Raw genomic sequence first — 27,705 nt, forward strand, 5'->3', positions numbered from 1 at the left:
ACATCCACCGGTGCTGAATAGGTCCAATTGGCTACTTCACAAAGTCCGGTAGATGGAAGCTTATAAACAAAAAAATATTGATACATCGGCTGCTATTTCTTGTGCATGAAAAGACAATCGTATACGGAGTATTTAGCTCTCTGGTAGACAAGAAAAAATTCAGAAAACAAAAACAAAACAAAGGTCACAGCTTGTTTGAACGCATCTCTTTAGAGAAGATATGGTACAGGCAGAGCCGGCGAGTCGCGGACGATCCGTTCCGACGTCCGACTGGATGGATCATCAGATCAACCAGGCCAGAATTCTACCTTCACGGCTACACGTGACCTTACGAACCCGGACTGGAGACTGGACTGCCTCCCTACGGGCTTTTCTTCTCCCGTTCACCTCGCCTTGCGCGCGCCCTCTCTTTCTAGTGCCGACGACCACGACGTAAGACCGCCGCCGCATCCCTGCGCTAGGCGCCCAGGTCTTCGTCCGGCCCTTCGCCAGCCGCGACGAGCACCCACCAGGTATGCCCACCCCTTCTCTCCCCCCCGCTGCGCGAAACCGTGCACCCAAACCCTGGCTATTCGATTTGTGTTACTTCTTGCCGCCGCGTCGCGCGCTCTCAGGCGACACGGGCGGCTCCCGATCCGGCGCCGGCTTCCTTCCAGCTCCTCGCCTCTCTACCGTCTTGCCGTCTACCGAGCACGAGGCAGGAGGTCCGTGCGGCTGCAATGACGGCGGCGACAGGGCAAATCCCCTCCCCACTTTCTCCTTCCATCTCGTTTTCTCAGATCGGGTTCCTGTGCGGGCGGCAACCGGCAAGGCAACGGCGGCCGCACGCAACGACCTACGCTCGACTCGGAGGGCGCGGCGTGCGGGCGCGCTTTGGGTGGTGCCGCGGTGTTCGGTTCGGCGTGCAGTGGTGACGGAGCTTCGTCCGGCTCGGTGGAGGCGATCTGCGTGTGGGCGGCAGCGGCTCGCGAGGACCCAGATCCAGACCGGGGGAAGGCGAATCTGGTGGGCCGGCGTTCGGATCCGGCCGGTTGGGCACCTGCGAAGGTAGCGGCATGGCGAGGCCGGCGGCGACAGGGCGGGCAGTGAGGGGTGTCAGGAGCTATGAAGGAGGCGCGTGCGTGCTTGAGGAGAACGGTGAGTTGGTGGCCACGGGGTGTCCAGCAGGAGCATTGCCGCATTGTTTGGTGTGGTGGTGGGTGGTCACAAATTGTGGTGATCACTCTTGCCCAAGGAGGCCCTGTGAGGGCATTCGGAGGCAGGAAGCTTGCCGCAGCTGATATGTACAACACAGTGTCTTGCTTGTGTGCATTGTTGTTTCAGTTTTCGGATCTCGAAAGTTGTGGTCAGCTTGGTAATGGCTAGATGCAGCGCTTGGGTATCCCTCAGTCCCTATGAGGGATTGCACCAAACTGCGGCTGCAAACTCTGCGTGAAAGGGCTAGTCCGGTGTAGGACAGCGTAAACTGACAGTGCAAGCGGTGATGATGGCACAGGCGTCACACAGTTTGTAGCGGTCTGCGACGGCTAGTCCTGCATGACAGCCGCTACCTTGGTGTGGGACGTTGTCAGTAACAATGGCACAAGCAATGATGATGGCATGTTGATTGGATGGCTTCGTCTTTCAGCGATGATGGTGGTGCATTGTGGCGACTGGCTGCGGTAGTGTGGAGCTTCTGCGGTGGTCATGGTTGTGCAGTCTGCAGTGCCATGTATAGTGGTGTAGAGCAGCGGAGCGATAGTTGTTGCTTATGGTTGTTAGTTTTGCTTTGTAGCTAATGTTCTGTTGATTCTGAATTTTGGTCCTTGATGCAGCAGCTGAAAGATGGATGCGAACAGGCGCCAGAGTGGAATCCAACAGTTGTTGGCTGCAGAGCAAGAGGCTCAGCAGATTGTAAATGCAGCTAGGGCTGGTAATACTATCTTCCTTTTGGCACAAATATTATTATAAATCAAGCATAGTTCTTGAGAGCAAGTACCTTGGGCATAAGAGCATTCCCTGTATTTTGATGTACCGATTAATCTTTGTGGATATTCACATTTTAGGTAGAAGCATGTTCAATTCTGAACTATAGTGAGATCAGCATCTAGTCTAGAAGCATGTTCAATTCTGAGCTATATGAGATCAGCATCTAGTCTGTAGAATTGCCTTTGGTATACTGTTGTTTTTTTGGCTTTAGTCTACAGGCTCTTGTTAGGCCATGCCTATCACTCAAAAGTCACATGTTAACTGTAGAATTTGCATAACCCAAGTCAGAAAAATATCGTTGTCCTTCACTGATTAGACAACCATGTTCCAACGCCGAAGCTCTTGCTCTAGAACTGTCTGTTTAACTTATGCAGATAATATCCAGTGATTATGGTTGATTCCGATGGGCTGCAGTGTAACATTTTCTGTGTTCAACAGCTAAGTCAGCAAGGCTTAGGCAAGCCAAGGAGGAGGCTGAGAGGGAAATAGCTGAATACCGTGCCCAGATGGAGGCTGAATTCCAGAGGAAGGTTGCAGAGGTATGTCACTAGCCCAACATGCTTGAATGTTCACAAGATCATGGAGCCTGAGTTATGTATTTGCTGATTCCAGAGCAGCGGTGACTCTGGTGCAAATGTTAAACGTCTTGAGGAAGAGACAACAGCAAAAATTGAACAACTCAGTCAACAGGCTGCAAGTATATCCCCAGAAGTCATTCAGATGCTTCTGAGGCATGTCACCACTGTGAAGAACTGAATGTTGTTGTCCGCAAATATGCTTGCAAGTTGCAACATTGTATTATCTATCTATCTATATATTTATTAGTACAAGAAAGTGGTAATAAATGAAATCCACTTTTAGCTGTAATTCTATGTTCTTAATCATAGAATAAGGTCCCGTACAATCAATACTCGTTCATCGGTTGGTGCATGTAAATGTTTTTTTCCCTAGTTTTCCTTTTTATCAAATGTTATTTTCGTCTGGCTTTCTGAACAGAGTGATTTTTTATATCCAACCTAGTACCTCTAGACTCTAGTTTATAACACCAAATAAATACACTTGTAATTATAACATTGGTCTGTCAAATTATTCAAATTTGGTGTTACAAAAATTGGTACTCGTTTTAATAATTTTAATCAAACAGGAATAGGATTGGCTTAGGATAACTCTATAAATTATCAGTTTTTGGCATTGTTCGTTTAAACGGTTGTCCAGTCTGTTTACACACCGTTCAAACTCAACATGGTGGTACACCGTTTTTGTTTAATCGATCATTTATCTGTTTAAATGGTTGTTTTACCCATTTAAGTAGTTGTTTAGCAAACTATACTAGCTAAAGAACGACGAGTGTCCGATTGTATTCGGTAACACTAATTTTTGAACGGACGGAATCATTCCTACCAGGCTACCACTACATTTGCCTACACTAAACAGCCATATGATCTGTTGCTCACGGTAACCAAAGGCCCGATAATAATAATAAAAATTTGGTCTCATATTATGTATCTTACATGCTCAATGTGTAGATGTATATTGGGATATGGATACAATAACCTTGTGATTCGATTTTTGTTTCCTGCTTGGGCGGCTGCAATGCCTTGGCCCGGCGTAAGATGAAATACATCTACCTACATGAGTGGAGCTCAATTTAGCTATGTTGCTTAACCCTTTGAGGTCGTTTGATACAATGTTCAGATATCTATTTGTGTAGATCTAAACATGAAATTGATTATTTTGGTATCAATATGGCTTTAAGTGAAAATATATAAACTACAAACTTGTAGATCTTTTAGGTATCTATGATATCTGTATAAATGTTATCCCTATACGAGGTTATATGAAACAATTATAATTTATATAAAATACGCTGCACTAGATACATTGAGGCAATTTATTTACACCCTAACGTTGCACGTCTTTAAACAATTATAAATTTTACATATATTCACATATGAATACAAAAATTATATAAGAATAGCAGTTAAACATACATCCTAATCAAAATAATTGACATAATATTTAAATCTACAAGTATAGATTTGAACACTGTATGAATATTTAGGTATCAAACGACTTCAAAAGAAAATGTTATAAACTACAAACTTGTAGATCTTTTTTTTCTCTACTATAACTTTTGTATCAATTTTATCTCCATCCGACTTCTCATATATAAAAGTTATTTTTTTTAGATGAGCAGAAAGATAAAAGGAATTCCCTCTAATTAAATTGACGGCATTAGTATAATTTTGTAATTTTCTTGGTTTGGATCCTTTTGAAAAAAAAGATTATATATAAAAATATATAAATAAAGCCTCTATAACGTGGACTTTTTTTTTACGAGGCTATAACTTGGACTTGTTCCTTAGCAGAAACGAGCATTGCCGGACGTTTTGATTAGTGTGTTTATTTGGGCCTCCAGTCCGAGGGTGCGCAGGGCTAACCGGCGGCCCATTGGAGTGTCAACGCGCCCAAGCGCAGCAAATATCTCCACAGTCGTCCGGTCCCTCACTCACTGGCACTCCCCTCATCAAAACCCCATCCAATTCCAAACCCCCCTCTTCTCGCCATTTCACCACCGCTTCCAGCCAACCGCTTCTTCCCTCGCCACCCATGGCCACCGCAGCGCGCGCCCTCGTCGCCGCACGCCCGGCGCGGCCGCTCCTCCCGTCACGGCGCCTCCCGTCCTCCTCTTCCATCCGCCCCCCGCGGCAACGTGGCGGCGGCGTTGGGTCCGTCCGCTGCATGGCGCGGCGGCCGGATTCCTCATATTCCCCGCTGCGGTCGGGTCAGGGCGGTGACCGTGCGCCGACGGAGATGGCGCCTCTGTTCCCTGGCTGCGACTACGAGCACTGGCTCATCGTCATGGACAAGCCCGGCGGCGAGGGCGCCACGAAGCAGCAAATGATCGATTGCTACATCCAGACCCTTGCCCAGGTGGTAGGGAGGTAATTGTTAATCCTCTGATTCAATCAAGTATCTCCATAGGTTTGGTTGTTTCGCGGGATGAGAAATAATTTTGGATAATTCGCTTTCTGTTGTTGCAGCGAAGAGGAGGCGAAGAAGAGGATATACAATGTGTCCTGCGAGCGCTATTTTGGATTCGGCTGCGAAATTGATGAAGAGACCTCCAACAAACTGGAAGGTGACTTGATTGGTTCCTTGTTCAAGAGTCAAAACATGCAATGTGATGTCGTCTTTTTTTCCAATTAATGTATTTTGCGTTGTGCTATAATATTGATAGTTGCGTAATGTGATAACATGGAAAATTAAGATTTCTGTTGGCGCAGAAGGCTTAGTTATGTTCAACTATTACAATGTTGCGGTCTATTTGTGATTTTGTCCGTGACACATTACTTGTTTGAGCTTAGGTACTATGTTATTGTGTTCATTGAGCAAATTTATCAGGAAAAGTGACGTGTTAACATTTACTACAAGAAACGTGCTATGCTTATTCTTTCTTCAGTGACCATTTGCAGATATCATGCTATGTGTGTGCTTGTTTCTATAAGCATTAACGGATATAAATCTTCTGAACTTTCAGTACACTACATGCATCACTAGTTGCACTAATTGCGGTTTGTGTTTTGCATAAAACAGGCCTTCCAGGGGTTCTATTTGTGCTTCCTGACTCTTATGTTGATGCTGAGAACAAGGATTATGGTGGTAAGTTTATTACTTAAGTGTCCTGTAGCTGTAGGTTTATGTTGAGTGTGGTTCATTTTGTTTGTTGAGGACCTATTTCGTGCTAGCTGTTAATAGATCCTTGAATTTTCACTGCCCTGGAAGTAAACCTCACTTTCAGCTGTATGGTTGATAGTTGCCTATTATTGTTTCCCAGTAATCTGTTGTCTTGCTAGTTTGTCATAGTTCCACTTCCTGGATTCATTCTATAGTAGTTTTTAATCTAGCAATCATATTATTGCTGCACTGCACGTTCCTCTGACATAAGTGAAGAAATGTTGTTCGAAAGAGATGTAAAGCAGTGGGAAGTTGAGTTTTTTTCATTTCGTTTTTTGAGGACTATTTCATGCTAGCTATTAATAGATCCTTGAATTGTCACTGCCCTGAAAGCAATGTTTTCAGGTCGTCTGGTCGACCTGGGACTGACCAGGATGATTAATCACGATTAATCGTGATTAATCGGACGACTTGTACAGGTCAACAATACCTGGGACCAACCAGGACGATTAATCGCGATTAATCGGATGACTTGAAAACATTTTCTGCAAGAAAAACTTACTTTGTGCTGTATGGTTTCCGGTTGCCTAGTATTATGTCTCAACAATCTTTGTCTTTAGTTTTCCATAGTTCTACTTACTGGAATACTGGATCCTCCTTCTATAGTAGTTTTATATCTATCAAATATTATTGCTGCGTTGCACGTTCCTCTGCCCATATTAGTGAAAAAATGTTGTTTGAAAGAGATGTGAAGCAATGTGAAAATGCTAATAACATTTAGCTTTTTTGTCATTCAATGCTAAACGGTTGGTTAAAAATTCCACTTTTTCTTTTTATTATGTTTGTTTAGCTTGCCGTATGGGCATGGAATTTCACTTTTATTGGATGCCTCACATTTCATTTGTGATATTCATTGCTTTTCTGTTGAATGCCTTGTCTCTTCCCAATTTATCAAGTGTGTTGACTGGTGTCATTTACATTTCAATCCTTTCTGAGATTCAGTCTGTTATTAAATTTCTTCCATTCGTAACCATCTTAATATGAACATATCTTAGGTTTTCATGAAGTTATATTTCTTTGCAGCTGAGTTATTTGTGAACGGTGAAATCGTTCAGCGATCGCCAGAAAGGCAGAGAAGGGTGGAGCCAGTGCCTCAGAGAGCTCAAGATCGACCCCGGTACAGTGACCGGACCCGCTATGTGAAGCGGAGGGAGAACCAGTCTTACCAGCGATGATGATGCTGTTTCTGGAGATGGAAAATGCCACGGTTTCCACAAGTTGCCTAAATGTGATGCTGGAGATGTAGCAGCAATCCCCCTTCCCTACTACCCACATGAGAATGACATCCCTTGTGTTTGCTCCGCTTTTTAAGCTATACATGCTTATGCATTTGGGCTTGTACCTCTGGTTGATATGAACGATGTATCCTTTTAACTTCGCATGATAATTTAAAGTCGTCTTTAGTCAGAAATTAATCCATTATTGATGATTATCAGATGATATACTGCATGATCATCTCGGAAGGGCCCCGTCCGTTCGACCGTTCCCCTCTCACAAACTGCTCCAGTGCTCCAGCCCGTTATTGTTGCAGGTGCCACATTGCCACTGAGTACTGACAGTCATATGCATGCCGTCACCATCACATTCTGGTAGAGATAACGGTATGCAGGCAATCGGGACGCCCGCGATATGCAACGTGTGGCGCAGGCAGGTGATCCACGATTCGCTGCCTTATCCTCGCGAGCTACTGCCGCACCAGCCTGCGAGCCTCCATTGAGAGCGCTCAACCAGCCATTGAGAGCGTCAGAGGTCAGTAGAGAAATGGCGGGAGCGAGCTTCCTCTCGACCGCGCCGCTCGTTGCCCGCGGCGTCGCTGCCTGCTCTTCCATTTCGACTCCGACGCGGAGGCACCCGCACGTACGTACGCCCCCCGAACTTACTGTTTTGCCCGTGCAGATTCCATTTCAGCTCCGACGTAATCGCGTGATCCTTGGTTTTGCCTGCGCAGATTCGAGTTTGCTGCCGGGCTGACGCTGAGGGCTCGGAGGCTGCTGCTCATGAAGAGCGTCTGCGATTCCGCCGGAGAGATTTCATTGGCACCTGCGTCGGGAGCGCCATTGGTTTGGTAAGTGGTAGTGCTACCATCCTGACAAAAGAACAATGCCCTTGTGCATTGGTGTTACAGAAGTAAACAAATGTAGCATTATGGGAGAGCTTCAAGTTGTTGCCCCAGCAAACTTTTTATCTCAGCTGCATCTAGTCACGCTCGAACTTATGCTGATGCTGAAAAGTATTATTCGCTAATTTGTTCTGAGAGGAAAACAATGTACAAATGTGGTTATACTGTTTTAAGAGGAAAGACACCTTTTGTCTCAGTTCAGAGGTGATAAGCTGAACTTCGTTTATTTATGTCTTGGGTTAGGAATTGATCGACGGTTCTACAAGATTCTCTGGAGTGGCTACTGCAGCTGATCTCATTGAGCGTAGACAACGGTCGGAGTTCCAGTGTAGGTCATCTCATATTGTTAGTTCCATTGGCCCACTTGAATGCTAATGTTTCATTCTCACCATCGAAATTGAAGTCTTTTGACTGTTTTTTGCAGCAAAAATCAAAGATACGCTCTACGTAGCCATAAAGGTGAGACGCCTTAGTTTGTTGTACCTGGTGTTTTTCTTTCATCTATCTATCACTTCTGTTGCCTGAAACTGTGAACCTGATAATCTTTTGAAGGCTAAGCCAGAGCTCGTTCCATCATTGTTGACCTTGGCACTGAATGATGCCATGACATATGACAAGGTCTGGTATCTGAATGGCTTTATATCATTAGCATTTGGGTCCCTCTGTTGGTTTAGAGAGTTGGTTTAATTCTTCTGCAGGCCACAAAAACTGGAGGAGCAAATGGGTCTATCAGGCTAGGTAGCAATTTCTTTTTCCTTTTCTCTTCTTCAGTTCTTCAGTTTGTTTTTTGTTTTGAGAGAAGAAAATGTTCAGCTGGAGATAATCCGTTGCGTTGCTCCACCATTTAATACTTAATTTTTCAAATAAAGCCCAGAAACAAGCAGACCTGAAAACAGTGGGCTCTCTGCTGCATTGGATTTGCTGACTGAAGCCAAAAAGGAGATAGATTCCTTTTCCAAGGGAGGTCCCATTTCATTTGCAGATCTGATCCAGTTTGCAGGTTCGACAATTTCCAGTGCAGTTTTACTACCATTATGAAACTTGTTGATCTTTACTGGCAAGCTCTTCCGTATATTGGCTTGTTTTAAATTAAGAATTTTGTTTTTTCTTGAAACAGCACAATCAGCACTGAAGAGATCATTTCTTGACGCGGCCATTGCCAAATGTGGTGGAAATGAAGAGAAGGGAAGAACCCTATACTCTGCATATGGTTCAAATGGGCAGGTATGTACTGTGCCACATTGCTCCTTATGTCACATGATGCTTCATATGTTCAGTATACACTCTGTACAAGCTGCTCCTTATTTAACGTTTAAAATTATATTTTTTCTCTACGTTTGTTTTGACTATTTGCAACCACAGTGGGGTCTGTTCGATAGAACATTCGGGAGAGCAGATGCACAGGAAGCAGATCCAGAGGGAAGAGTGCCTGAGTGGAGCAAAGCTTCTGTGCAGGAGATGAAGGATAGGTTCGTCGCTGTTGGGCTGGGTCCTCGCCAGGTTACTACTACCACATCCTTATTAGATTGCTGAAATAAATTAACTGTCTTAACTTATCTCATTATTGTCATGACCATGAGAGAGAGAGAGAGAGAGAGAGAGAGCAAAAACCATGAACCAGTCTCACGTTTAATAGAAGATGGCTCTTTTTGCAGCTTGCTGTTATGTCAGCATTCCTTGGACCTGACCAGGCTGCTACCGAGGAACGACTGATAGCTGATCCAGATTGCCGTCCATGGGTGGAGAAGTACCAGCGGAGCCGCGAGACTGTCTCCCGGACTGACTACGAAGTATGATTCATTGATGCGTATGTGCTGGCAATGCTCGGTATATCTTCTAGTGTTTATTCTAACTTGTGCTTATTTGTCTGTATGGCAGGTTGACCTGATTACCACACTCACAAAGCTGAGCTCCTTCGGCCAGAACATAAACTATGAAGCCTACACATACCCTAAGCAAAAGATTGACCTGGGCAAATTGAAACTGTAAAGATATTTGCCAGGCACCTGCATCGGCCATACCCAGGATTCAGGAGCTCATAATATGGTAGGCTCTGGCTGCTAAAGAGTGATTTGATTCGGCACTGACGTTCATGTATTGGCTACTCATCAGCTGTCAGACATTCTTCCCCGGCAATTAGGATGGTCCCTGTACATGGTGAATTTGGTTCTCCGATTTTGTTTTGTGTGAGCCAAACGCTTGTGAGAAATGTGGTGTTGTGTAAATTCCTTTACGTACGTGAGACTATTGAAGAATTAATAGAAACAAAGTGCAAGTTATATGACTGAATTCATGTTTCTGATCAGAAGCAGGACAGCAGGCATCAGGCGCCCTCTGCCGCTCCTGGCTCGGCATTTTCACGCAGCACGGCTGCCTACGATGATGTACACCGTGCAAAATGATCCGCACGACCTCCTGAAGTCCTGATCAGTCGTTGCCATAATATGCCCATCACAAACAAGATCATTGATCGGCCTCAGACAGACTCAGAGGTCAGAACGTTGTCGTCGAGCGGCGGGGCAGCCTTACTGCCTGATCCCTGAGGCCCTCACGGTCAAGGCCATTTCTGCCTCCACCACTCGCACAGTCTCGCAGCACTGCCGCAAATGATAACAACGTGATCGTCAAACATACGGAACAATTAGTTGCACGACGAAGTAAAAACCCTTGGTCAAGTACAGTACAGTGGCTCTAAAATCTTCTTTTGAAGTCTAGTACAGCTGACATCTTTTGCAACACGTTCCCAAAAAAACCAAGTCGAGGTCTCTGCACCTTAGACATCAGCCACTGGTAATCCTCCAGCGCCTTACCTGACAGGGGCTCCAAAAACTCGCATCTCTCCAGGATCTCGGGCGGAGGCACTCCCCTGACAAGGTTCGTCTCCAGCTTCGGCTTCCTCTTGTTCTTATCTTGAGGGACCTCTGGCACAGGGTTCTCGAGGTACAGCGGGGATGCTCCGGGGATGACGTCTTGGCGGAAGGGTAGGCTCCTAGCACTCTGCAGGCAGAAGTCGAACCACTGGTGGATCAGTGGAGATGGGCCTCTGGTTCGGCTACCGATTTGGTCAGTCTGAAATCTTGTCGCGCATGGTATTGCCTGCAATGTATAAAACCATAACAATCAATAAGATAGCTCGTGACGACGATGCATTATACATGAGAAAACCATAACATACCCATAGATCAGCCCATATGCTGCTGCCTGACTTGGGAACAACCACCGCGACATTAGACATTCGCTTTGCAGCAGGGATCACATCGCTGCTCCAACCCACTGCAACCCATACATCTCCAACACTAAATGATTTCAGATAGTCCATGCTATCGAATAGTTGGACCTAGCAAAGACAGCCAATATCAAATCCAGTGCAACAAATAATAACAGAATTTTGGATGGCCCATATATTAGATCGTATATACTCAAGAAAGAGCCAAAAAGGATGTGCCATATCTGGTACAAACCTGCTTCTGTAGTTGTGTAAAGCTATTTAGGACTGCTTCTCTACCACCATTGACATCTATTTCCATATCAACTGTGTTATATGATGACCCCAGATGCTTCAGAACTGCACCAATAATCTCTCTAGGAGAATCGACCATTGAAATCCTGCCGGCAAGCTCAGGCCTCCACAAGTCCTCCCAATCCTACAAATTAAAATCAATGTGCTTAACACCTACCAGGTTTACCACAGCAAAGATAGTCAGCACCAATAAGTACAAGCAAAAAGTATGTATAGTAGTCAATACAATGCTTCACATTTTCATTTTACCTAGGAAAAGGAAGCCTATAGCATGCCATCGTAAGTTTAGGCTAATATTGCATATTTTTCTCAAAAAAAAAAGTTCACCTGTATTGGCTTCAGATTATGTCTTTTGAACTTGTTTTTCTTGTAAGCAATGACCATGGTGCCCCATCTGTATGGAACTCCCCATATTGTACCATTAGGATCTGCTTCTCCATTCTGGTTCCTGCACAAATGAACCTGATAGAATATAATGAAAATGCAAAGTACATAGAGGAACATTTTCACAGCCAATTTATAAATGCTATGCTACAAAAAAAAATCTTAATGAGATCAGAGATATTGTGTAGTGACTGCTGACTGACAAAACCCAAGACTATGAAAATGTGAATGACTGAAGCAACTCATGAGCGATAGACTCACTTTTTTACTCCCCCCATCTCCATTATAAGCTCCTTTTGCATTCTTTTTTTAAATAAAAGCAATTCAACAACCTCTAGACACTTCGCTATTTTTTTGTTTCTTTTATGTTGTGCCCCTAGCAAAACAAACCCAATTTGGATCAAGAAATGAGCCATCTTTTCCAATCTCTCCCTATGTGTATGTATGTCTTTGTGTGGTCCTACTCTTAGCTACCTCCCAATGTTTGCACATTAAGAACTCAACAGCTAACTCCATTTAGCATACCTACTGCACATAGGAGCTGAAGAACATAAGGCTACATGTCAGTCGATGATTGGGGATTCTAATTCTTGAGAACAATTCTAAAATGACTCATAAGCAGAATTGATGGATCGTTGAATATTAATAATATGCCAGCATCCAGTAGAGAATATAAACCTACACAGGTCATAGATTTCTCATGATAGACAGCATTTCTTACAAGCTTATATAATCTAATCAAATTCAACAAGTAAATTATTTACCAAGGCAATGCAAGATCACAAACTTGCGCCAAAGTATTCATAAGTGATAAGCATTGTCAAGGAAAAGTAAAGTTTCACTCCTCACCTTCCATCTGTCACTCAGGCTACGAAACCAATCCTGTTCTTCAGCATTCTTGACAGGCTCTAGCAATCCCTGGCGGATGGCATAGCCGAGCCAGGAGTCCCCAAGGGTAACGGCATCAGCAGCCATTGCGGACTTTGGCTGAACTTGACCCTTGTCCATACATTGTGACATCTCAGAGAAGATCCCATCAAGATTAGCACGGAGCTCGGGACTGAATTTGAGCCTCTTCCCCTGAACTTCAACGAAATCCTACAAACACAAAAAGAACATCCCACTAAATTTCACACCAACCACCATTCATTTTTCTTTTAAAGAATTCCACGGTCAGCGTCCCTGGCCACACACCATTCATGCAATTATGTTATGCGCTGGTTTAACTACTAATCTGACAAAAAGGGATGCTTTGTCTATGGTGGATGAGGACGACCAGACCTTAATCCAAGATGGAGGGAAGGAGCCGCGGAGCGCGACCACCCGGAGGGGCACCGAGAGCGCGTAGGTCTTGGTCTTCCACTTCTGCAGCGCAGCCTCCCACTCCTTGTCCTCCTCCTCCTGCGTCGCCTCAACCACCGCAGCGGCGCCCGGAGGAGGCGGGAGCGCGAGGACTCGGGCACGGTTGGGGAAGAGAAAAAGGAGCGAGCATACGGCCAGCTGGAACACCGCCGCCGCCACCGCGTTCGGCACCCGCTCCCAGCCGCTACGGCCAGGTGCGTCGGCCTGGCTGCCCGATGGACGTCTCGAAGGCACTGCGGCGAGCTGCTTCGGCTTGCGACGGTGTACGCGGAATCGGAGGCGGGAGGTGGGCAGGTAGTGAGTAGGGCGGTTGGGGATGAGACCGCGGAGGGGAGGGTGGTGGGGCTGGGCGAGGAGGAGATGGAGCGGCTGGCCCTCCATTGCCGCTGCGGCGCTGCCCGGTTCCCTCTCGGAGTCCGTCGCCGTCCGGGCAGTGCCCTTCTGCGGCCGGGCTTATCCAGTTGTTCACTTGTTCCAGCACAAGGCCGCTTGCCACTTGCCAGCTGAGCTGAAAGCATTTTTGCTCAAACATGTGAATATATGTGATTCATCTCTTTACATGAACTTTTTTTTCTAAAAAAATGACATGAACTTATTTTTGAAGCAGATATATCTTTGAGCAAATGTATTACATGAACTTATTTTTTACTTTGAGGCCACATGAACTTATTTTTGAACAAGCAGATTACATGAACTTCTGTCCAATGTTGACAGAGAGCCCAATTATCTCTCAAGCATATTAGCATTGATCTGTAGACCTACGTGGTAGTATGATACTTACAACCACAGTCAAACATAAAATTAGCTTTACTCCACCAAATAACTGGAAAAGGAGCCCTAGGAACCTAATACAATTGCTGCAAGAAACATTTTTCTTTGAACAGTCACATGTCAACATCGCTACAAAGAATTGATAAAACAAGGTGAGAAAACAATGTCCACTACTGCAGCTATACCCTGACGAAATGAAGAGCAAGCTTATCCTGCTATAGATCTTCCTGTAGGAGTTTGTTCAACAGAGTGGTCAGGAGCGCATCCCTTTTCTCAGCTCGTGCTTCTTCTCTCATCCTTCTTTGCTCCTCCCGTTCCATCCACGAGTGTTCCAGCAACAACCTCTCCTGCTCCAGCTTCTGCATTGTCTGCCGCCATTGTTGTTCGAAAACAACCCGCTCCTGGGCACGTCTTTCCATCATCTCCTGCCACCGGACATCAATGTGCTGTTGCTGCACCAGGAAATCCTGCAGCAGTTCATGGATGCTTGAAATTCCTGCTCTTGACTTCTCAGACATTCTTTGATATTGCTGTTTCTTATCATCAGCTTTCCTCTTTCTGCTGTGCATCGGCTTCTCATCATCGCTTTCTTCACCACCATCGTCCTCATCATCAGACTCCCCAGATGACCGGTCACCACCAGGTCGCTTCAGTTTCCTTTTGACAGAAGCTCCAGATTCAGACTCAAGGAGTTGTCGCTGCATATTTCTAGCACGCTCTGTGAAGACAGCATGCAGCTCTTCAAAGAAGGGACACTGCCTACCAATTTCTGGATCAGAAGTTTCTTTCCCCTGATTAAATGAAAGGATGCAAAACTTGTGAGCTTGTACCTATAATAAACTAAAGAATGAAGGTACTAACTAATCGTTGAAATCACAAAGCAAACAAGAAGGTGGACAGACCACAAGACAAAGATGGACCAACAATACGTCCAAGCAATAAACAATCGGCAGTAGGAACTGGGTTTTAAGCATAAAATAAAAACTTCTAATACAAAGCTTGAAATTGGACCCAGCGCCCAACTAACCCAATAGCAGAGTCAATCTGAACCTAACATGGAACTTCCAATTTTTCATCCCCTCCTGATGAAAAAGTATAATTGGCCTACTTCCTGACATTCTCACTGAGACAAAATACAAAATCTTTTATAACTATTGCAGCAGAAGACCAATAACACACGACTATTGTTGTCAGCAGGAACATCACCAATAATGCACAGGTTTTACACATTTTTCTCTCAATAAACCTAATCAACGCATTCATTGCTCTCACACATGACACGCCTAACAGGTAGTATCATAATTTAACAGCCCTCCCTCTTTTTGCCAGCTATAGTTTTTCTTTGATTAGTTTGGATCATTATGCAGGACAAATGTCACATTCCGAGCCAATTCAAGTGCAATTTCTCAGACAAACTAACCAATGTGAAGAAAGCCTTCTTTAGGCTTCACAATGACTCCATGGTCTCAAAAAGTGAAAATCTTAAACTTTAACTGAACCACTAATTCTGGATGATTTGCCACTCAGTTCCCCTCAAACCCTTGAGATTCCACATTGACTTTTCATGCATCATAGACTCATAGTCAACAAAGATAATGATAGATGGATTCCCCTTTCTATCACTAGTAATAATTCACTGCCCTAGATATCTGTTTAATATCCTAGCTTCTTAAAAATGGTTGTGCGATGTTTTATTTCAGAACAAAATGAAGTGGAATACACCTTTTTTCTCATGCAAAAAATGTACAAAATATAGTAACAAAATCAAGCCTTGCTTCTATGTGATTTTTGTGAAGAGAACTTGAAAAAAGAAAACAATTGGACTAAGAAAGTTTCAGAAACCTCCTCATGTGTTTTAAATTGATTAGTACAAGATAAAAATATACTATCTATAGAACTTATCATATTACTATTACTAGGTATCCACCTACTTCCAAATGTGCCCTAATTGAAAGCATCATGTTACATCATGTGTAGCACAATGCAAGGATAAATTCTGCGAAATCAGTTGTCTATAGCTATCATGAACATATAGAGGAAAGACTACTCAACCTTGAATTGGAAGAAATGAACAATTTCTAATCAGTAACAACAGAAGGCAACAATTTCACGATTGAATAATCCCGTCTTTTTTGTGAAAAAAGGCAGGGGCTTGTACATTCATTCAAATTAGAAGGAATATGTGAATAACATTGCATTGCACATCATTTTTCAACTCGAAGGTTTCTCAATGTCCTTTACTGATGGAAATGGCTGTGCAAATAATGCAGCATAGGTGAACCTGGGGAGTTGTGGACACACTCTTAACAACCCAAAATGGACCTATCGAGATAGAAGATCAATTTGGGGACACTGAGCCTAAAGATGAAGTCACAAGCCGGCAATGCATATCATTTTGCCATCAACGCAAGAATAGTACAGCAGAGCATCGTTGCCTGGTGGTCCAGAACAGACCGGTCAATCTAGCGTTACGGAGACTAGGCTAGAAAGTTATCTGGAAAAGCCGGAAGAGGATGAAGGATTGTGTTACCTTGTAGCGGTTGACGAGGTTCTTCCACTTGCACTTGCACTGCTCGGCGGTTCGTCGGTAGCCCCGCTCCCGGAGCCGCGCGGCGACGGCCTCCCACATCGTCTTGGCGCTGCGGCGCGCCGCAACGGTCTCCCGCTCCATCTCCCCGCGCGCCATGATCAGCTCCCGCGTCTCCTGCGCGCCCCACTGCGGCACCCTCTCGTCCCTTCCTCCCGCTCCCGCTCCTCCCGCCTCCATCATCTCACCGTCCCTCCTACCCTCGTCTCCTCAGCGCGACTTGCCCAACGGCAGCAATCCCTAACGACAGGCTGTAAACCGCGGCGAGGCGCGGCGGCGGAGGGGGACTGCAGGCTGCAGGCTACCCCGCTTTCTTGCCTCGATTTGCTTGCTCGCCTCGCTTTTCTTCTTGCTTCTCGCCGCTGCCTGCCTCTGCCTGCCATTACTTTTCTGCCCATTCACACTGCTCGGTCTCAGAGAACGGGGCCTGCCGCGTTCACACTAGCTGTCTCCCTGCATCCATTTTGATTTCTTTTCTTCTCTTTTTTCGGGGGAAAAAGGGGGAAATTTACGTTGTTCATTAATGCAAGTGGGCTTTGAGCTGGACTGGACCGTACCGGCCCACATTGCCGCCCGCCCACTTGCTTCACCAAGCGCAGAGGACGAGATAATATTCCCTTTCAAATCAAACAGTCCAGTGCGCTAAATACACGGCCAGATCAGCAGCAGCTATTGGAAGATCATCCATGGACAATGGGTACAAATTTGCACTTGCACGACAGCAAGAGCTGAAATTTTATCGGTTTCAAAAAAGAAATACCTTAAATCTTATTCAAGACAATATGGGATGGACAATATATATAAATTTGTTCTTACATCAGACTAGGGCTAACTTGCTACTGTACCCACCCTGCCTGATGAAGCTGGCCATCACGCGGTGGCTTCTGTAGAGAGGCACATGGCGCTTTCTACAGCCTGGGAAGTTGGAGCTTCCAGTCCAGGGCCATGGCAATGTTTATAGCCTTCAGTTGACCAGTAAAGTTTCACGTTTTCACCTCAAAATGCCAAGACTGAAGCACCGTTCTTCAGACCAAAATGAGAGCAACTGAACCACCGTTCTTAACAGTCACCATGAATTATTGCAGGAGAGCTTCCTACCCAGGAACAGTTAGCTGCTTCAAGTGCAAGAGAAACAAGGTTGCCGACGGTTCATCACTTGCCAAAAAATAGCTCCTTCAAAGAAGTCAAGGGCGAGCTGTTGCCATAGGCAATGGCATCTCTCCATAGAGTAAATCCTAGCCAGCAACAAAAAAGTGACATGTACAGTTAGAAAGACAATCTAGCACATTTGAAGCGCAACAAAAAAATCCAGTTCTGTATTAGTTCTGAAATGCTGTGCTCTTCACAAAAATGCTGAAACTCTGAAATGCTTGTGCTCCTCACAAAATTGCCAAAATGAAATGTTTCTGCTAAAGACATTTATATTCGGAAAGAAACAAACTAGATATTGCAAAGAGAGAAGACCTAGCCATAGAAGCAGACCAGCTGATGTTGCAAAGTAAAATTCTCGGCTGATGCTATTAAAGCTGGAACAAAAAGGAAAAAAAAAGGTTAATTGTCTTGTATGAGTCATACAGGATAAATACATAAGTAAGGGATATCACAGCTATGAGAAATACATTACCAGTACATGCATGTCAGGTTACCCCAACCCTGTAGGACGCATGCCCAAGCAGAACCAGTGAACCTAGATTCATGAAAATAACTATGATTAAGGGACGACAGGAATTGTAATACAGCAGATACAAATGGCATTGGTTTGACTATATCAATGAGTATGAATAAATACATCTTTTGTTATGCAACAAAAATAAATTTAAACTTCCATGAAAGTAAGGTATTCAATCAACCTCAGTTTATGAAATAATGGACATCTTATTCTGTTTTTCATGACCTTTCATGATTAGTTAATGAACATGATTTAGAAGGAGGTTTCCTGTAAAGCTTCATACACAGAAATGCCTAGAGAAGTGATATTTTCCTATAATCTCATCCCATCTACAATAGACATTTCCAGGAGTTAGATACTTCCCACCACGATTTCTCAAACAGTTGGTCTTGAATCACAAAAAGGAATCAGGCAAGATGGAATAGGAAAAAATCCAATACCACATCAAATCGCGGATGAATACAGCACGAGGAAGCATAAGTCCATTTCCAAGCATTGCAAGCAACATGCTGAAAGCTGACAACCCTTTGATGTTGCTTGGGTTAAGGTAATTTGTCCACTGCAGAACCCAACAAACAAATTGCATTTTAGTGCATCAGCATTAGGTGATCATCAGTTTCCACTGGTACAAGTGTGAAAGCTTGAATGAATACCATTTGTGCCACTGGCATCCACATGAAGAGAAGCGTGGCTGTCCAACCAGACAATGACCCAACAAATTTAACCCCTGCATCGGAAAGCTTGCCCATCCTTGCCTGAAACCAAAAGGGAAAAAGTAATCAAGAGCTAACATAAGCTAGTGGGAATTAAATGAAGGAACCATGCGATGTGAATACAACCTACTTTTAGTGCTCGATTGATAAGTTGGTAAGTATGCCCTAAAATGGAAATACATCAGCACAAATGGAAAAGATAAAGTAGACTTTCCATGTTTCATTTAATCATATCAATAATTTCTTGCATGTCTTACTAAACAAGTTCTCTTACAAGCAACCAAAGGTACTTATAGTGTGCAGACTGAAAGTACATCCTATGTATAATCAAATGAGGGTTCATAAAGAAAAACACTGTGTATTTCCGTTAGCTCTGGTGGAGGTTGGCCTTTTTAGCTTAGCTATAGGCTTGGCTCTGAATTTTGGGTTCTTCCTTAGCTCTGTCCCTTGTCTGTATCTTCGAATGCTTTGTACTTCCGTTATGTGATAATGGAAATGAGATATCTCTAGGGTTAAAAAAACACTGTGTATAATTAAATCCAACTAAACATGAACTTAAACCTCCCAAGCACTTAAAATAAGAAAAACATCCTATTACGGAACCGGACTTCACAATTACTTAGAACAATGTCCCTCCTAATACGTAGGCTGCTTTAAAACCTGACATCAAGCATGGTCAACTAATTTGGTATAATGCAAATGATAAAAGGTTGCCTCAGTCACCTCTGAGTCATATAGACAATACATTTTTTAGTTTTCCAGTTTTACTTGAGGCATTCAGGAGATACTAGAGTTAATAAACAGAAATTGCTTAATGCAAGATAATGTAATGTGTCGTACCATCGCAACAGCTGCAACAGCCAAAGTACCACAGATTATGCCAGGCAGTACGCTATTGGGGATGAAGGGAACAAACGTTGACCACATGACCTGCATTTCAATTGACCAAACGGAGATAGCCAGAAGAGAAAGAATCAAATCACATCAGCTGATCAGCACTGTGCAAAACAGCAGAAGGAGCTGGATTTGTAAAGAGGGAAAGCAAAAACAGTCATTTTCACCTGAGGGAGCACGGCAAGGCCGCCTACTGTGATGAAATCCTCCCACAGCAGCCAGAGGGTTCCAGGGAGCCAGCCAACGTAATTGAGGAAGTTCAGGATGAGCCCTGCAGCCACAACGACTGAAGTGGCTACGAACTGCGGCACCGGCATGGATTCCGCCATGGCGAGCTGCACGAGCACCGCATAGGTGGAGATGACGCCAAGAGTCTGCACGATGACCGCCTCCGTCTCCCTCTTCTTGGCGAAATAGGAGAGGAGCGAGAGGTTGCCCAGCAGCCCAGTGAGCATTCCCTGCAGCGTGCGATCAAATCCGTCAAAACGAGCGTCACAGCAGACACAGAGGAGGTGGAAATCTGAGACGCGAATTGGGGGGGCGTACGAGCCACGGCACGGCGAAGAGCGCGGTCTTGTTGCCGGCGAGGAGGTTGCGGGCATTGAGGACGATCTGCGGGAGCTGGAGCAGGAGGAAGGGGATGTTGGCCGCGCCGGCGAACTTGGCCGTCACGGAGTCCCACTCCTGATACTTCTTCGGGTCCTGCGCGGCAACCCAACCCAAGCAATCCGAGGTAAGGCAATCGATCAATCAATCAATCAATCACGCGACATCCCGCCGCCAATGCCGGGAGAGAAGAGAGAGAGCGAAGGTACCTTGAGAACAGGCTTGGAGGTGGTGGTCGCGGCAGCTGGGGGCGGGCCATGCCGGCGCCGCTGGTGGAGGAGGAGCGCGGGCTGGTGGTACGACGCGGGCGCCTTGGACGCGAGAGGTTTTAGGAGGGCGGCGCGGGGCGCGGCCGCGTTGGGGGAGCCTCCGGCGAGGTACCGCCGGGAGAGGGGCGGTGACGCGGGGCGGAGCGGGAGGCGGAGGCTGGGCACCGACGGCGACGACATGGCCGGTGGCTGAGGGACGATGGCCTCCTGATGGGTGGTGGATCGGTGGGGGCGGCGAGACGCTTCACGAGCGAGCTCGTGAAGTAGTGGTGGGATCACTGGGATGTGAGGACGGGAAGGGCGCGGGGGACACGCGCGCGCTCGGGATCCGATGGACCCGGGACACGCCCCCGCCCGCGGTGGAGTGGGGCGTGGGTGGGTGGGCCGTGGGGTGGGGTTGCCGTCGCCGTGCCGTTACGTGCCCGTCTGTCCGTTCCAAGTGGAGTGTAGGTTTTTCTCGTGGGAATTTTTTTTTAGCTCCCTTTTCTCTCGCCTCGGTTTGTGGAACCGGTCGTGGGCCGAGCCGGATTTCCTTCTAGAATATCGCGTTGAGAGGCCTGCCTTGTGCTTTCGGTTGGTTGGCCCATTACTTGCCCTCGGCCTCGGGCCCGTGGTGTGTTGGCGTGAGGGGTCCATGGGCCGGCCACCGCACATGGAGACGGACAAGCTCGCCGCGGCACCGCGTGGAATCAAAGAGAGTCATGAATCCTCAGGAGGAGGAGGAACGTCTACTGCTCGTCACCGACATGGCGACATGTGCACTTGGACCACTGCGCCTCTGCTGAAGTTGTAACTCTGTGAGTTGTAATTACCTTTTTTTAGTTTTCACTCACCTCTTCTGTGGCATTGCACGCGGATCGGACGACCATGTTGTCTGAACTGCTCAAAGTGTTCCATATGTCATTTGTAACTGCTCAAACACATCCTGTATCAGCTATAATCAGCATCACTTTTAGGGCCTGTTCGGTTAAGCTTTTCCGGTCTAGAACAGTCCGCAACAATTCTAGCCCAATATAATTTATTGAATGGTTCTAGGCCCAGAACAGTTTTAGACCGTTTCGGGCTGTAAACGAACGGGCCCTTAATGTTTTTTTTCACAACAAATAGCATCCGCAGAAACCATCGGCCGAACGTTGTTGGGCTGATGGTTTATGCTGGCGCTTTCTTGCCTCCTTGTTTTACCCAGCATTGCATTTTGAATTGGACCCAACATGCCTCAACCGCCGGCCGCCGCTCAAGGTGTCGTTTCACGTCAGACAGGAGATGACCACGGGAGCCCTCAGGTAAAGCAGAGCTGGTCGGTGAAGAGGACAAAGTGTTTGGATGCTACCTCGCCACGCGACACAGGCGAGCAGCTGGGTCTTCACGTGTGCACACACACCTCCCTTTCCCTCTACACCGGCTTCACGTCACACTCATCCTCTCTACACTCTCGTCCGGATGCCAACCATGAATACTGTCGCAGAATCGCATCTGACGAGTACGAGGAGATGCTATACTGCAGTGGCTCACCGGCACCGCTCTCTCACTGGCTCACTGCCAGCCACAGTTCTGCATTGCTCGAGTGCAGGACGAAATCTGCAGCTCTGCGTTGCTCGAGTGCATGACGTGCTCTGCATTGCTCGAGTGCATGATCGGATCCTGCAGTGATCTGATTCTGATGATGCAGGTAGGTGGATCGATAGCTGGGAGGCATTAAAGCGGACGATGACGCGTTGCTGCAATCTTGCAGATTTCTACTGCTGCAGCAGGGCAGCAGCGCTTCTTTAAGGCCCTGTTTAGTTTCCTACCTAACAATTTTTCATCCATCCCATCGAATCTTTGGACACATGCATGAAACATTAAATATAGATACAAAAATAAACTAATTACACAGTTTGGTTGAAAATCGTGAGACGAATCTTTTAAACCTAGTTACTCCATGATTAGCCTTAAGTGCTACAGTAACCCACATGTGCTAACGATGGATTAATTATGCTTAATAGATTTGTCTTGCAGTTTCCTGACGAGATATGTAATTTGTTTTTTTATTAGTTTCTAAAAATCCCTTCCGACATCCTTCCGACACATCCGATGTGACACACAGAAAATTTTCTATCTCCAATCTAAACAGAGCCTAAGAGGCATCCATCCATCCACATATATACCTTGCTTGATGCCGAGCCACCGGCATTGTCGGCGCTCGGCACCCTGTCCTCCGCTCCCCTTCCTCGGTTCGCTTCCTTCCTCCCTCCTCCAGTCATCTAGCTTAGTACTATTTATGCCACTCCCAGCCGGGTGGGAACGGCCAGTGTCAGCGTCTCACACCCTGAGGCCGCGCAGAGCCACTGCTTGCGCTCTCTCGCTGTCTCACACCAGCCCTTCCACCTCCACCCTGCATTGTTCGTCGTTCCTCCTCCTTCCGCGTCTTGGAGCGTGAGATCTTGCCTCGCGGAATGGCGGCGTCCCGGGCATGGCTGGCCCGTGCCACGGCGGCGGCGGTGCTGGGTTTCGTCCTGGTGGTGGCGTCAGCTGAGGCGGCATCGGGGGACGTGGAGATGGTGTTCCTCAAGGCCGCAGTGGCCAAAGGTGCAGGTGCGTGCTCCGCACTGCCGCTTCATCTCCATCTCCATCTCGCTAATGGCTGATGGCTAGCATGACCAAATCAATGTCACCCATCCTTGGTTCTGTGAGTCATAGCGGATCATTCCTTTTTACCTCTCTGCCTGATTTTTGCGTTGCAGTGTGCTTGGACGGCAGCCCACCGGTTTACCACTTCTCTCCCGGCTCTGGTTCTGGCGCCGATAACTGGGTGGTTCACATGGAGGTATGCATTTGAATTTGACTAGGCCTTGTTTAGTTTGCGAAAATAAAAGTTTTTTTTTGGGTACTTCATTTGTAACTATAGCAATTAGTATTCAATCATAGACTAATTAGGCTTAAAAGATTCTTATAGTAAAACACATGTAAACTGTGTAATTGATTATTTTTTAATCTATATTTAATGCTCCATGCACGGGGCTAACGATATTCAAAGTTGCATACCGCTGGCAAATCCAACGTTACTTACGAGAGAAATTAAATCAACTCAATTTCGTTTCTGTCTTTGGAAGGGAGGAGGGTGGTGCAGGAATCCTGATGAATGTGCAGTCCGGAAGGGCAACTTCAGGGGCTCCTCCAAATTTATGAGACCACTCTCATTTTCAGGGATATTAGGCGGCAGCCAAAAATCCAATCCTGGTATGTCATTTTGTTTTTCTCCCTTGCACCATTCCTCACACTTAGGCCTTGTTTAGTTCGCAAAAACTTTTGGCTCGGGTACTGTAGCACTTTCGTTTTTATTTGACAAACATTGTCTAATAATGAAGTAACTAGACTCAAAAAATTCCTCTCGCGGTTTACCGACAAACTGTGTAATTAGTTTTTATTTTCATCTATATTTAATGTTTCATGCATATGCCGTAAGATTCGATGTGACGGAGAATCTTGAAAAATTTTGAATTTTTTTTGCGAACTGAACAAGGCCTTAGATCATCAAGAAAAAAAGGTGCGTTGACATTTACATTGCAAAAGGGTAAATGTAGAGGGTTTTCTCTACAATTTTTTTTCCTGCTAGAAATGTGGTAATTTTTTTTTTGAAAAATCCTAGAAATGTGGTATTGGCAATAATGCCAGCTCTGATGGCCCATAAAACTCAAGACAGGTACCTGTGTGGCTGTGTAAATTTAACTAAGAGTCACATTTCCTTACATGTGCATAGCACTCCTGAAAGCTGATGTTGTGATATGTTGTAGTACAGACATATATAATGTAGCAATTTCTTCTGTTGCCTGCAGATTTCTACAACTGGAATAGAATAAAGGTCAGATACTGTGATGGTTCATCATTTACTGGTGACGTTGAGGCTGTGGACACTGTATGTTTCGAACTTATGGATTCTACGACCAGTTCTGCAGAAACAAAAATTGAGATTAATATTGTGTTTTCAATTTAGGCGAAAAATCTCCATTACAGAGGGTTCAGAGTTTGGCGTGCCATCATGGATGATCTACTTACTGTGAGGGGAATGAACAAGGCAAAATACGTATGTTCGTTGTACATAACTAGCTTTCTGTTGCAATTATTCAAAAGAAAAAGGAAAATATGGTTACAGATGCTTGATATTTAATTCAATTTCCACAACAGTGTGATTAACTTTTATATCCAAGAAAATATAGAAAATTGGCATCATAATGTTTAGTCATCAAACAAATCGAATATAAACTGAGCCTGCTGTCACATTTGATTTTCATCCTGTTAGATATCCTTCACCTCCTGAATAATGCTTATGATCCTAGAAAAATGACCTTTTGCATCACACGTATTACAGGCTCTTCTTTCTGGATGTTCAGCCGGGGGTCTAGCAGCAATACTACATTGTGATAGGTTCCGTGATCTGTTTCCAGCGACAACAAAGGTCAAGTGTTTTTCTGATGCTGGATATTTTTTCGATGGGTAAGTTCTGCACTCTCAAATTGTTGGCAAACTTTCAGTACACATCCTGCTAGGTACCATGTTTTGTTTTCTCTTGGTTGTTTTATACTGCCTTATTTCCACCTACAGAGTCAGTCTAACATATCAATATACAGATAGGCAAAGCTTTTTTCAGTAGAACCGAGAACCATTTTTTGTCATTGCAGGAAGGATATCTCTGGGAACTATTACGCCAGGTCAATCTATAAGAACGTTGTGAATCTACATGTACGTTTCTTTCTGATGATGCAATGGTTGTGATTGAAGTAATCTAATGTTTATAAACTTGCAACCACCAATGTTCTTAATCCAGAATGTCCAAAGAGAATTAGTACAAGGCAAAAAAAAAGACTTTCATCATTGGTTCTTTAATACAAGTTTGAAGCCTAATAATTATCCAATATCTTTCAGGGATCAGCCAAAAATTTACCAGCTTCATGTACCTCAAAGCAACCTGAGCTGGTCAGTTTTGTTCACTTACCTGTTACCTCATGAAGCATAGCATTCAAACTAACTTTCAAAACACACGCAGTGTATGTTCCCACAGTACGTAGTACCGACAATGCGTACACCATTGTTCATACTTAATGCAGCCTATGATTCATGGCAGGTAATTTTCATATCTTCCACATTGCAAACTATTCAAGATAAAATCTTAGCATATAGTGAAAAAATAACAAGTTTGCACCTGCATTGTCTACAGGTCAAGAACGTCCTAGCACCTAGTCCAGCTGATCCGAAGAAGACTTGGGCCCAATGCAAACTTGATATCAAGAGCTGCTCCCCCAGCCAACTCACAACCTTGCAGAGTTAGTGCTTTGGCAATTTGCATTCTCTACTTTAGCTGGGCAGGGCATAGCTCTCCAAAACAAGCCCTCAGTAGCATTGCCTATCTGATTCGTTTGATTCTTTTGGCACAGATTTCAGGACAGACTTTCTGGCAGCACTTCCTAAAACTCCATCTGTAGGCATGTTCATCGACTCATGCAATGCTCATTGCCAATCAGGATCTCAAGATACATGGCTAGCCGATGGTTCTCCCACGGTTAATAAGACGGTAAGTGTACTCTAATTCTGCATCCATTATGAGAGAATCGAGATACTGAACGGTCTATCTTGTTCTTCAAATTTCTAGTAGTCGTCGAGAGGTTCAGAAATCAGAAAAAAAAAACAATTGAAACCTGTTCTGCTGTTCAGAATTGAAGCGTGATGTGTTTCTCTTTCTGCAGCAAATTGGCAAGGCAGTGGGGGACTGGTACTTCGACAGGGAGGTCTCTCGGCAGATTGATTGCCCGTATCCCTGCAACCCAACTTGCAAGAACCGTGAGGATGACTGAGCAGTTGTATAAGTAGTTCCAGTCAAATATGTTGTGTTGTTATTCAAAAAAAAATGTTGTGTTATTAAAGTGCAAACAATAAAGGGATCACACCTCGCCCGTAGTTGTAGATGATCAATTATAAACACATATATCCGCGTGGGCTCAAATCAATCATCCTCTACCGAGGAATGAGAAAAATAATGACAAACAAGTCTGTGTGTGTGCGCGCGAATCAATGCAAGACCTACGTCGAGAACGCCACAAAACTCTCACATCTGACCGGGTACCAATCGATGTGACTTTGGACCTTGCCGAGGCCAAGCGTACTATGACCACGAGTTGGATGCCTGGGTTGGGCTCTGTATCCACAAGGAAGGCATTGGGCGTGTGCGACCATACCAGCATGGAAGACTGGAAGTGTTCTTTTTGACAAGAGCTGGGAGAGGCATCTGGGTGCAACGTTGGTGTACATGGACAATAGCAGGTTCTGCTTGCTAGAGTCTTGGATGGCCAGGATGATGACTTCTACCAGAGCCTCCGTGTGGTGAAGATGACCTCCTTCTTGCTTAAGTAAGGCAAGGAGGGTGAGCTGCAAGACATTCCATTTCCACCTATGCATCGATGGGCTACCAGATCCCTCATGAACACATTGATCGGTCCCTAGATCCTGTAGCCTTCTAGGTGTAGTGTAACGAGGCCTTGTCTTGATGGATGTGGGAATTCTTCCAAAGTGCTAAGTATTCCCTCCATTCTAAATTGTAAGTCATTTTAAAATCTTGGAGAGTCAAAACATCTCAAGTTTGACCCTAAAACCCTAAAACCCAGCAACCTAGGAGCTGCAAAACTTTTTACGTCAAATTGATATTACTTTAAAAATATAATTCTTGGAATGCCTTATAATTTGAGATGAGAGAGTACCTCCTAGGTTGCTGGGTTGTGACTTGTGATGTAGGTTTGTCGCGGCTTTGGTCTATGCACCAACACAACTTTTGGATGGATAGATTGTACTCATTCGACTCAATTGCACTGTATACGGAAGAGTTATGGCCTTCGAAAGAGTTATGGCCTTCGAAATGAAGTAGTGTCGGGCTGCCAGTGGTGGCCAACCTGGGCTCCAGACCCTCTTTCTTGTCGCAGTCATACTTACATTCGTTAGAATAAAAAACTTAGGCCTTGTTTAGTTCCGAAAATTTTTAGGAAATCGACACTGTAGCATTTTCGTTTGTATTTGACAAATATTATCTAATCATGGACTAACTAGGCTTAAAAGATTCATCTCGTCAATTTCGACCAAA

General features: G+C 45.1%; 7 protein-coding genes across 8 annotated transcripts; 4 read left to right on the forward strand and 3 right to left on the reverse strand.

The window, feature by feature from the left end:
• Positions 294-2,963, forward strand: LOC8063923 (V-type proton ATPase subunit G1). 2 transcript variants are annotated; one of them, XM_021462365.1, is made up of 4 exons: positions 294-512; positions 1,815-1,912; positions 2,407-2,507; positions 2,581-2,963. In XM_021462365.1, exons 2-4 carry the CDS (start codon positions 1,825-1,827, stop codon positions 2,722-2,724), a joined length of 333 nt encoding a protein of 110 aa, XP_021318040.1. In that variant the 5' UTR covers positions 294-512; positions 1,815-1,824; the 3' UTR covers positions 2,725-2,963. The 2 variants fall into 2 exon arrangements, with proteins under 2 accessions (XP_021318040.1, XP_002447048.1); XM_002447003.2 differs by having other exon boundaries at positions 1,818-1,912.
• On the forward strand, positions 4,480-8,563 carry LOC8063924 (multiple organellar RNA editing factor 2, chloroplastic). The gene is made up of 9 exons (XM_002447004.2): positions 4,480-4,913; positions 5,013-5,110; positions 5,566-5,631; positions 6,730-7,563; positions 7,655-7,771; positions 8,069-8,153; positions 8,250-8,284; positions 8,378-8,443; positions 8,524-8,563. The coding sequence occupies exons 1-4, from the start codon at positions 4,579-4,581 to the stop codon at positions 6,879-6,881; spliced, it is 651 nt and encodes a 216-aa protein (XP_002447049.1). The 5' UTR covers positions 4,480-4,578; the 3' UTR covers positions 6,882-7,563; positions 7,655-7,771; positions 8,069-8,153; positions 8,250-8,284; positions 8,378-8,443; positions 8,524-8,563.
• On the forward strand, positions 7,337-10,109 carry LOC110436335 (thylakoid lumenal 29 kDa protein, chloroplastic). Its single transcript, XM_021463155.1, has 11 exons — positions 7,337-7,563; positions 7,655-7,771; positions 8,069-8,153; positions 8,250-8,284; positions 8,378-8,443; positions 8,524-8,563; positions 8,700-8,825; positions 8,943-9,049; positions 9,188-9,325; positions 9,481-9,615; positions 9,704-10,109. Exons 1-11 carry the CDS (start codon positions 7,468-7,470, stop codon positions 9,812-9,814), a joined length of 1,056 nt encoding a protein of 351 aa, XP_021318830.1. The 5' UTR covers positions 7,337-7,467; the 3' UTR covers positions 9,815-10,109.
• On the reverse strand, positions 10,444-13,631 carry LOC8063925. Its single transcript, XM_002448417.2, has 6 exons — positions 13,011-13,631; positions 12,579-12,827; positions 11,673-11,807; positions 11,287-11,469; positions 11,001-11,162; positions 10,444-10,921 (listed from the first exon to the last, which is right to left on the reverse strand). The coding sequence occupies exons 1-6, from the start codon at positions 13,470-13,472 to the stop codon at positions 10,517-10,519; spliced, it is 1,596 nt and encodes a 531-aa protein (XP_002448462.1). The 5' UTR covers positions 13,473-13,631; the 3' UTR covers positions 10,444-10,516.
• On the reverse strand, positions 13,815-16,983 carry LOC8072280 (trihelix transcription factor GT-3b). Its single transcript, XM_002448418.2, has 2 exons — positions 16,393-16,983; positions 13,815-14,653 (listed from the first exon to the last, which is right to left on the reverse strand). The coding sequence occupies exons 1-2, from the start codon at positions 16,630-16,632 to the stop codon at positions 14,078-14,080; spliced, it is 816 nt and encodes a 271-aa protein (XP_002448463.1). The 5' UTR covers positions 16,633-16,983; the 3' UTR covers positions 13,815-14,077.
• On the reverse strand, positions 17,111-20,896 carry LOC8072281 (maltose excess protein 1-like, chloroplastic). The gene is made up of 9 exons (XM_002448419.2): positions 20,541-20,896; positions 20,272-20,427; positions 19,893-20,183; positions 19,672-19,761; positions 18,772-18,873; positions 18,559-18,677; positions 18,074-18,136; positions 17,914-17,975; positions 17,111-17,684 (listed from the first exon to the last, which is right to left on the reverse strand). Exons 1-9 carry the CDS (start codon positions 20,778-20,780, stop codon positions 17,602-17,604), a joined length of 1,206 nt encoding a protein of 401 aa, XP_002448464.1. The 5' UTR covers positions 20,781-20,896; the 3' UTR covers positions 17,111-17,601.
• Positions 22,787-26,557, forward strand: LOC8072282 (pectin acetylesterase 7). The gene is made up of 12 exons (XM_021462644.1): positions 22,787-23,174; positions 23,324-23,406; positions 23,693-23,819; positions 24,416-24,495; positions 24,574-24,663; positions 24,949-25,073; positions 25,259-25,319; positions 25,503-25,553; positions 25,624-25,701; positions 25,795-25,900; positions 26,012-26,148; positions 26,321-26,557. Exons 1-12 carry the CDS (start codon positions 23,036-23,038, stop codon positions 26,426-26,428), a joined length of 1,185 nt encoding a protein of 394 aa, XP_021318319.1. The 5' UTR covers positions 22,787-23,035; the 3' UTR covers positions 26,429-26,557.

Source organism: Sorghum bicolor, chromosome 6 (genome assembly GCF_000003195.3).
Source record: "Sorghum bicolor cultivar BTx623 chromosome 6, Sorghum_bicolor_NCBIv3, whole genome shotgun sequence".
In the NCBI taxonomy this organism is placed as follows: domain Eukaryota; kingdom Viridiplantae; phylum Streptophyta; class Magnoliopsida; order Poales; family Poaceae; genus Sorghum; species Sorghum bicolor.